The 9,158-nt window shown below is 38.4% G+C and overlaps 2 protein-coding genes across 2 annotated transcripts; both read left to right on the top strand.

Moving 5' to 3' along the window:
• Nucleotides 1-164: 164 nt before the first annotated feature.
• Nucleotides 165-3,295, top strand: LOC137737551 (V-type proton ATPase 16 kDa proteolipid subunit). The gene is made up of 3 exons (XM_068477073.2): nucleotides 165-2,010; nucleotides 2,099-2,384; nucleotides 2,856-3,295. The coding sequence occupies exons 1-3, from the start codon at nucleotides 1,929-1,931 to the stop codon at nucleotides 2,986-2,988; spliced, it is 501 nt and encodes a 166-aa protein (XP_068333174.1). The 5' UTR covers nucleotides 165-1,928; the 3' UTR covers nucleotides 2,989-3,295.
• Nucleotides 3,296-5,299: 2,004 nt separating this feature from the next.
• On the top strand, nucleotides 5,300-8,891 carry LOC137743910 (1-acylglycerol-3-phosphate O-acyltransferase). Its single transcript, XM_068483842.2, has 9 exons — nucleotides 5,300-5,695; nucleotides 6,004-6,240; nucleotides 6,852-6,898; nucleotides 7,045-7,163; nucleotides 7,251-7,411; nucleotides 7,963-8,072; nucleotides 8,156-8,255; nucleotides 8,367-8,490; nucleotides 8,585-8,891. The coding sequence occupies exons 1-9, from the start codon at nucleotides 5,475-5,477 to the stop codon at nucleotides 8,708-8,710; spliced, it is 1,245 nt and encodes a 414-aa protein (XP_068339943.1). The 5' UTR covers nucleotides 5,300-5,474; the 3' UTR covers nucleotides 8,711-8,891.
• Nucleotides 8,892-9,158: the final 267 nt, after the last annotated feature.

The following is a 9,158-nucleotide window of genomic DNA, read 5'->3' as shown; positions in this document are numbered from 1 at the left end:
CCAAAATAGTTATTCATTTGAAAGCATACATGTAATAGTGGTATTACATTGAAATCCAGAAATAACCGCAGGTATATTTTGTTATAGTTGTTCTGTTATATATCTAAAACTATGCTTACACAGCTGTATGCAGTTTTAGCTTCGATTATGGTTGGATTGCATGATGAATGCCAGGTTTTATCTGTCATATTGAAAAGCATTTTCACTCATTCTATTGTTTTCAGTCTCTGATTACGCCTCTGTTTGATTGTTGCTAGGCCAGGATAGATGTTTTTGGCTGTTCAGATGAAGCAAGAGGTATGCGCTCTAGCCTCTATATCCCCACATCTCTTGATGCTAAGATATTTTGAAGATTTCTTTGATCAACCCTTGCCTGATTTATGTTCAATGTGCCAAACTGTTGGCAGATGCCATGGATTGGAGATGAAATAGTCTAATAGATGTGTTTATTTAACATGTTATGTGTTTTTTTGCCCGACATTCGTATTTAGTTCCTCTCAGTTGGGATTCCTAATATCTTACATGGCGGTGCTGTAAGTATGCCTTCATACGTTGTGTTTCACGCTTTGTTGCTTTGACAATTGACATGAGCTTTTTTATTTTTCTTGAAAGTTGGTAATGGTATCTATTCCATTTGAGCGATTAGTGTTACCCGGGTAGTGGAGATATCATATATAAGTATTCTCCTTCCTTTTCATTTGGGGTGAGGTTCAAATGATACCGGGCATTTGAAATTTGTCGTTTCATATGCAGTGTCCGTGTTCAATGATTTCGAGATGAATTATTTGTTGCTGTCTATCATTGTTTACGTGGTCTTTTATACTGTTAGGCAAACATTTTTTTTACGTCTACTTTTGACAAACTAAACAAATAGCCAGAATTCCAATGTACGTACCTGCTGTTATGTTGAAAGCAATTGTTTACAGGAAAGTGGTCGTCTCATCCTTTGGTTGTTTAGTGCCCTTATTTGCTCCTCCAGAGTCTAGATCGATTTGTGGGTTGGGTCGTCTTCTGTGACAACCCTCTCATAGAGTGGTGGGACCTACATCCACATACCCATCTTGGTGTTGGTCCTACCCTGGTGAGAGGGCCACTCCATCATGTTGCGCGGTACAATATTTTCTCCCCCGCTGTAGTGCATCATGTAAGTTGTGCTATGAATGGAGTCGTCTTCCAATAGCACTGTAATTAGCAATAGATGAATGATCTTGTAAAAGTCCCATGCATTTGAAAGGGCCAATGATTTTTCCACACCTTTTTTCACCTCTGCAACCACATCCTTTTTTTTTTTTTTACCTGCCAATTGAATTAAACAAATCTAAGAGATTCAAGGGTCATAATTAAAAGAGAGGGTTCACAAAAGCAAAAGACGAAAAAGACTAACATTTTTTTTTTTTTGGGGGGGGGGGGGGGGGGTCTGTGTGGGGGGAGCAATTTATAAATGATTATTTTTTTGACGACAACATAAGTACTTTTGGAAAATTAGCAAAAATGATCATTTATGCAATCAAATATCAAAATTAAATCATTTTAAATTGGTTTTTATTTTTATATTTTTAAGGCCATATTTTAATTAAAACTACTCTAATTTGTGGAATAACAAAACCGGGTTAAGGATTTCGAATCCTGCAAAACCATGTCGGTGTTTCCATTCGATGGGCTGGGTTGGCCCCAACTAACCATTCCCAGATTGGGCCTCAGGCTACTGATAAAGTGTACAATGAGGTGAATTGGGCCTCAAGCTAACCTCATCAGCTAATGACTCCTCTAAAGCGCGGTATAAGCGTAATTACAGAGTCTTACTTTCTGAGGCTGAGATACACCCGTAAACGCTCAAAGGGATCTTCGCGGAGAGGAGAGGAGAGGAGAAAACAAATCCATCAAAGCCCAGATCCGATCAAAGAATATCTGTCCGTAAATCGAGGAGAATGTCTTCTTCAACCTTCAGTGGCGATGAAACGGCACCGTTCTTCGGGTTCCTCGGCGCCGCCGCGGCCCTCGTCTTCTCCTGTATGTTCCTATTCGGCCCAGATCTAAGCACCTAGGGTTTGGTCCGGGCGGATATAGGGATTTTGATCAGATTTTGTGTGTTTTGCAGGTATGGGAGCGGCGTATGGGACGGCGAAGAGCGGAGTAGGAGTGGCGTCCATGGGAGTGATGAGGCCGGAGCTGGTGATGAAGTCGATCGTGCCGGTAGTTATGGCGGGAGTGTTGGGTATTTACGGACTCATCATCGCCGTCATCATCAGTACCGGTATCAACCCCAAGGCTAAGTCCTATTACCTTTTCGATGGCTATGCTCATCTTTCCTCTGGTCTAGCTTGCGGCCTTGCCGGTCTCTCTGCCGGTATGGCTATTGGCATTGTCGGTGATGCCGGTGTTAGGTAACATCTCTCGTTCTATCTCGGTATTTCCGGATTCTTTCTCCATTTTGCATTGCTTCAATCTGGTTTAGGATGTTTGTACTCATTGTGCTATTTTAACCTGTCACTGCTTGTATAAATTGCAATACAACATCGATTTGATTGTTTAAGAACCGGGTTTTCTGTGGTGTGCCGTGCTTGTATTTACTGGTTCTTAGTAATAGCAGTCTGCTTTTTCATATGCCTGGTGTTATATTATCGAATTTGTGACATATTAAGTGCTGACTTTCCCATGGTTGAAGGCCATCAAAGGTATATCGCAACTAAAAACCAGTTGGAGATTTTGAAGTGTGTTTATATAGAAGCTATAGTTGTCAGTCAGTTTTCCTGAGCATTCATGAATTGTCTTTACTGCCGTGTTACTCATATTTGGTATCTTATTGCGTTTCGATTGAGAGTTTCCTCCTCTAATGTCATTTTGGTATTATGCAGAGCCAATGCACAACAGCCAAAGCTTTTTGTTGGAATGATCCTCATTCTCATTTTTGCCGAAGCACTGGCACTGTATGGTCTGATTGTTGGTATCATTCTCTCTTCCCGATCGGGTCAGTCAAGAGCTGACTAGAAGGTGTGCTTGGTGGCGTTTTCGGTTGCTGCCTTTTATCAAGAACTACTTTACTGTTTTGGTTAAAAGTTGTAGTTTTGTTTCGAAGGTGCGGTGCAGCTGATTCAGGTATGGTGTGATTGATGGTGTCTTCTACCAGGTGGATTGTAGTAGTATTTATGTGCTAAAGGTGGTAGAAATAGAATTAGCTATTAGTTTTACTTCCGAATAAGTTTGCGTTGTGTTTCACGATCCCATGATGTATTGAGAAATCGAATTAAACATTTATTTGTTCAAGTTTATATAGCCTGTATCATTGTGTTTAGAACATTCGTTCTTATTTTACTCTGGATTTGTTGGCCAGTAGTTATGTGTTGCAATACCGATTTATTGGCATGGTCCGTTAAGTATTTTTTGTTTAATTTATGAAGGTGAAATAATTTGAGAAATCCAATGCATGGGTGAATGTATTTTTAGGTCTCTATCTGATCAAATCAAACCCGTGTGAACATGGTAAGAGTGAGTTTGGAGCTGTGTGTTTGGGTTGACGTAAGGGCTCATTTGGGCGTCGTTTGGTATATAGGATTGAATTGAATAATTCATTATGCTCACGGCTTTACTGATGATATAAACTTAACATTTGTAATACCCACGGAAAGAATTATAATGGGTAAGTTTCTTTCATGTTTAGTTTCTTGGATTAATTTTTAGGTCATCTCCAACCGACCCGGTCAAGGGGTCATAGGTCTGAAAATAGCTAAGAAAGACACAAAAACGGTCTCTAACAGAGGGCTAGGTCAAATGACTTGTGGGCCCCATCGGGCCAAAACCCCCAAATCAGGCCAGCAAGCTGGCCATTTCTAGCCAGCACGTCCTCCAGCGCCAGAATGTTAAACTTGACATTTTGCTAGCCATCTAGCTTTAGAATGTCAAGCTTGACATTTTGCCAACCCTCCAGCACCAGAATGTCAAGCTTGACATTTTGCCCGCCCTAGAACTCGTCCCATTGAATGCCAACGGCTACTTGGCATCAGCATGACTCTAGCTAGCTAACGTTATGCTGCTGTCAGGTTACCATTGGAATTTGATTTTTTTTTTTTTTTTTTTTTTTGACGATTTAAAAAAAAAATTCTAATTTTTTTTGTTCTTATATTTACCTACATCATTCCTTCACCATTGAAAGCTGAATATAAGAAGTGCTACGTATATAAGAATTTTATCTAAAATTTGCACAACCAATTACATTTTGACACGTGACACTCGAAATCTTATCTGAAAAATTATTAAGATTACATAAAGATAAGAAATCTGGAGAGTTACTCACTTTAACGACACATGTCACTCGAAATCCTATCCGAAAAATTATTGAGATTACATAAAGATAAGAAATCTTGAGAGATACTCATGTTAGCAACACGTATCACTTGAAATTATATCCAAAAAATTATTGTGATTATATAAAGATAAGAAATCCGAATGCTTATTCATTTGGCGACAAGTGACACTCTAAATATGTTCGAAAATATTATTTTAATATGGTAGTTTAATTTAATTAACCATGTTAATTTAATTAAAATAATAAATTATATTTGGTTTATGACCCTTTGACCCCCTTGATTGAAGATGATTTTTTGTTAAAGGGTTATGTTTGGCCTATGACCTCCTCAGTTGGAGATGGTATAAAATATGGCTTAGCGATGTTTATTAAAATATAATTTATTGCATGGCTATAGGGTTAAAGGGAGTCATTTGGCCATCCTTTGGTTGTAGATGGCTTTACCTTTGTTTTCATATACAATGGGTTCTTTGCCCATCAATATTATTCTATTCTATTTGGTTGTAGATGGCTTTACCTTTGTTTTCATATACAATGGGTTCTTTGCCCATCAATATTATTCTATTCTATTCACTGAACGACCATGTATAATAAAAGACTTTATATAAATATGAGTCCATAACATGTCTACTTAATAGGAATACAAGTGTTTATTTCGATTCTTACCATAAGATATAACATACTAATACCGAATAAATCAAAAGTTAGACGTGATTCTACAATAAAAACAAGAATGGATGGTATTTTTCACACTTTTATTTTTATCTTTCACATACTATGCTGATTTATGTCTTTTAATATTATTCAATTCATTTAATCCGAAAGTTAAAAATTAATAATGGCTTTTGGGAGGTTAAAATTGATGTTTGGCATAGCACCACCAAACAAGAAATTGTGTGCGAACTCGGAGGCTTTCGTTCCTGTTCATGTGGGCCTAACAAGGCTAAAATTTACGTCATCGCCAACGTCTTTACTCGAATCACCGTCAATGCTGACGACTGATCCAGAATTTAACACGTGTCCCGTATCAGCTTCGAAGAAACGAAGCTCTTTTGCCTCCTTCCGTCGGAGTCGAAAAAGCGCGAAACATTGGCAAAGAATCGGCGTATATATAAACTGTCCGTTATTAGTCGCAGCCAAAAATCAAACTTTCCATTTGTTTTGAAAGCGTATGAACCTGCGTAGAATTTCGTCGAGAATGGCCGGCGAAGTCAGCAGGTCCGCCGAGCAACGAACCTCCCCTGCCGCCGTTGCTGCAGCCTACGAATCCGATGCTGTTGCTGCTGCGGTTAATCCCAAGTCCAAATCGTTTTGGCCCTCTGTCCTCCGTTGGATCCCTACATCCACCGATAAGATCATCGCCGCCGAGAAGCGCCTGCTCTCTCTTGTCAAGTAATCCACCTCTCTCTCACTCTCTCTCCATTTCGTTTGATTGCAGAGTTGTGTTAATTTGTTGAGCAAATACTGAAACGGAAACTAGGGAATTTGTTAGTTTGTGCCGTCATGAAGTTCTAATTTTTAGGATTTTTCTGAATTACAATTGTAGTAAGAACCTTAATTTGGAGCTGAAGTTGGCTAATTTCTCAAATTTCTTATCAATTTTGTGTGTTCAAACCCCAACTCTTAACTTTCTTCAATTTACTGAACGGTTGAAAAGGTTGAATTCTGACAAAATAATGGGAATTGCTTGAATTTCGCAGGACTCCTTATGTTCAAGAACTGGTGAATATAGGATCTGGACCACCGGGCTCTAAAGTCAGGTGGTTTCGATCCGAAAGCAATGAAGAAAGGCTAATCAACACGGTTTCATTTGACAGCAAAGAGAATTCTCCTACTATTGTTATGATTCACGGATACGGTGCTTCTCAAGGTTTCTTCTTTAGAAATTTCGATGGCCTTGCCAGTCGGTTCAGGGTCATTGCCATTGATCAAATAGGGTGAGCAGATTCTTAACGTTGATTGTTGAATTTATTCTTTGTTTGCTTAGGTTTTTAACCCCTCTTGGAAGTTATTAACTTTTACATGCTTTAAGTTATTCCTTGGTGTGCAACCCATTCTAACTACTTTGTGAAGATAATAAGATATTCTTTTGTTTTCAGTTGTAATGTTAAAACTTGTACATGTACACCACAGCGATGAACGAACATAATTTTACAACTCTTAAGTAGTCTAACTGATGCTTAAGTAGTTGTGTTTTTGTACCAGATGCTTAGTCTTGGTTCAAGATTAAACTCTCTTCTTTTCTATTTTTGGTGTCTGGTGCTCCGGAAACATTTCTTAAATAATTACTACAGGCTTTGTTGGGATACAAATTTTTCTAGCTCTGAGTCCGCAGGCTTTTATTTTGGTGTTCTCCATTGTAGTTCTACTGTGCACTTGGTTTCTTTTCCTTCTGGTGTCGAAAACTTTTTAAAGACACACAACTTCCCTTTCATGTTTGATGCCAAACATTTTTAACCTTTTGTAGTTCCATGTTAGATGGTGCTTTTCGGGGTTTATTTCTGTAATATATTTTGTTCTCAAATCCTTGGTTTAATGTTATTTACAGTTGGGGCGGATCAAGCAGGCCTGATTTTACATGTAAAAGCACTGAAGGTAATTTTACTCTGGCGTTATATATTAATCTTTGTGCCGCAAGTTATAACTTATTTTGACAGTGGTCAAGAGTTTTTTTCACTATTAATCTGTAAAATGGACAATATAACTTTTCCAGAGTAATTAACTAGCAACTGGTAATGCAGAAACTGAGGCATGGTTCATCGATTCCTTTGAGGAATGGCGAAAAGCCAAAAACCTCAGCAACTTTATATTACTTGGGCATTCAGTTGGTGGGTATGTTGCATCAAAGTACACTCTGAAGGTATTTGCTATCCCATATATTTAGTTGAATCTAGGGATAATGGTGGTAGGTCTGGTATTCATGGTCGTAATTATTTTAATATGATAGCATCCAGAGCACGTTAAGCATTTGATTTTAGTGGGACCTGCCGGGTTTTCATCGGAGTCAGATGCATCGTATGAGAGGCTTAACCAATTCAAAGCAACATGGAAAGGAGCAATTTTCAACTATTTGTGGGAGTCTAATTTTACTCCACAGAAGTTAGTCAGGTAGATACATATTTTCCGTCCTCATACAAATGTCAATACGATTTGCAAAATCATATCATGCATGGTACATATTATCCATTTCAATCATTTTTGTAGGTTTCTGATATGGTAGTTGCGCACTTTACAGATGCAGGTTGCAACATGTTCTATGAACCTCTAATACTAATTCTTTGGAAATATTATTCTTTTGCATTTATTTGAAACAACTTGAGCTTCCCACCTCCACTCATACTGATTTCCTGTGCTTCCCCTCCTCTCTCATCCTTCTCCTGAGAGGAATAGACCAGAGGAAGCACGGAGGCATGCGCACGTTTCTGTTTGTTTTTTTAAATTATGATTTCAAGTTGTGTGGTGCTTTTGTTCAAATTGTCAGTTTGGACACGAAGTACTTTTTCCCATTCATACCATGCGCATTTTGAGCCATTGGTGCACTTTGAAATCCATTTCTTCCAAAGATTAGTGATGGATCAGAGATGAAAGAGAGAAAGAGGTGGTTCATGTTGTGCTTTCCTTAGATCTTATGTTTGTGTATGTTTACCTTATTTTTGCAGAGGGCTAGGGCCTTTGGGTCCAAATCTCGTTCGGAGTTACACAACTGCCAGATTTGGTTCTTATTCGACAGGGACCGCACTAACTGAAGAGGAATCCCGACTTCTAACAGGTAATGTAAGGTCAATTTATTTGTGCACAGAACACACTTATCCAACTTTTAAGATCTTGATGGTTGCTTTTTTATAATTGCAGATTATGTGTACCATACTTTAGCAGCCAAAGCTAGTGGGGAGCTGTGCTTAAAGTACATATTTTCTTTCGGAGCATTTGCTAGGAGTCCCCTTATACAGAGGTCTGATGATACTAATCTCTTTACTGAACATCAAAGAATAGTTGGAAGTTTGTTGTAATAAAGTTGCTTTGAGCGAATCATTTACACGGAGTCCTTTTCTTTTATGTACAGTGCATCGGAGTGGAAAGTGCCGACTACTTTTATTTACGGATATCAAGACTGGATGAACTACCAAGGGGCTCAAGAAGCTGGCAAAAAAATGAAGGTCCCATGTGAGATCATTAGGATTCCGGAAGTATGTTTCTCTCTGCCTTCTATTTATCCACGCAGTTGTCATTAATTAATTTTTTGATCTCGATGAATAAGGTTTTCCTGATAAAATATTGCAGGCTGGGCACTTTGTATTCATAGACCAACCCGAACGATTCCATTCAGCTGTTTTTTACGCTTGCCGTAGATTTCTTTCGCAGGACCCTGAGGTTGAATCCTTTCCCGAAGGTTTGACAGCTGCCTGAAAAGTGTACTTAGTTTCCCTTTTTTTTTTTTTTTTTTTTTTTTTTTTTGGGTACAAATTAGACAGTCCAACTAGTAGTCTCTGTATCTTTGATACTCTTTGTATGCATAAGTTCCTACCTCTTAGTGTAAGATCCGCAGTTCACATTAATAAAGGAAACCGAGAGGACAGATTTACTTTTACCACCATTTTTTTAACCTGTATTCTGCTGCTTTCATCACGGTGGGATTCAGAGAGTTAAAGGCCATATATTCCAACTTACCTCTAACAGCGAAGCAATTGTGATGGTATTCTAAACCAATCAAGAGCAGAAATGATTCTCGTATTATTCTATTTGTTCTTATCTTTTATTTCAAAGTTAAGTTATTCGATGAAGCGACTAGAAGTAGAAACGCAAGGAGGTGTCTGAAGAATAGAGAGAGCGTACATCATTTCTTCTTAAAACCCAC

This window comes from Pyrus communis, chromosome 15 (assembly GCF_041283825.1).
Source record: "Pyrus communis isolate YQ-2024b chromosome 15, ASM4128382v1, whole genome shotgun sequence".
NCBI lineage: Eukaryota > Viridiplantae > Streptophyta > Magnoliopsida > Rosales > Rosaceae > Pyrus > Pyrus communis.
Note: the sequence above shows the minus strand (reverse complement) of the source record. Positions and strands in the feature narration are given on the sequence as shown.

What these genes read in the sequence shown, in the direction of transcription:
- LOC137737551 (XM_068477073.2), top strand. Translation starts at nt 1,929, where the DNA reads ATGTCTTCTTCAACCTTCAGTGGCGATGAAACGGCACCGTTCTTCGGG. An exon ending in CGCGGCCCTCGTCTTCTCCT is followed by an intron (nt 2,011 to 2,098) that starts GTATGTTCCTAT and finishes TGTGTTTTGCAG; the next exon opens with GTATGGGAGCGGCGTATGGG. An exon ending in GTCGGTGATGCCGGTGTTAG is followed by an intron (nt 2,385 to 2,855) that starts GTAACATCTCTC and finishes GGTATTATGCAG; the next exon opens with AGCCAATGCACAACAGCCAA.
- LOC137743910 (XM_068483842.2), top strand. Translation starts at nt 5,475, where the DNA reads ATGAACCTGCGTAGAATTTCGTCGAGAATGGCCGGCGAAGTCAGCAGG. An exon ending in ATTGCCATTGATCAAATAGG is followed by an intron (nt 6,241 to 6,851) that starts GTGAGCAGATTC and finishes TGTTATTTACAG; the next exon opens with TTGGGGCGGATCAAGCAGGC. An exon ending in TACATGTAAAAGCACTGAAG is followed by an intron (nt 6,899 to 7,044) that starts GTAATTTTACTC and finishes CTGGTAATGCAG; the next exon opens with AAACTGAGGCATGGTTCATC.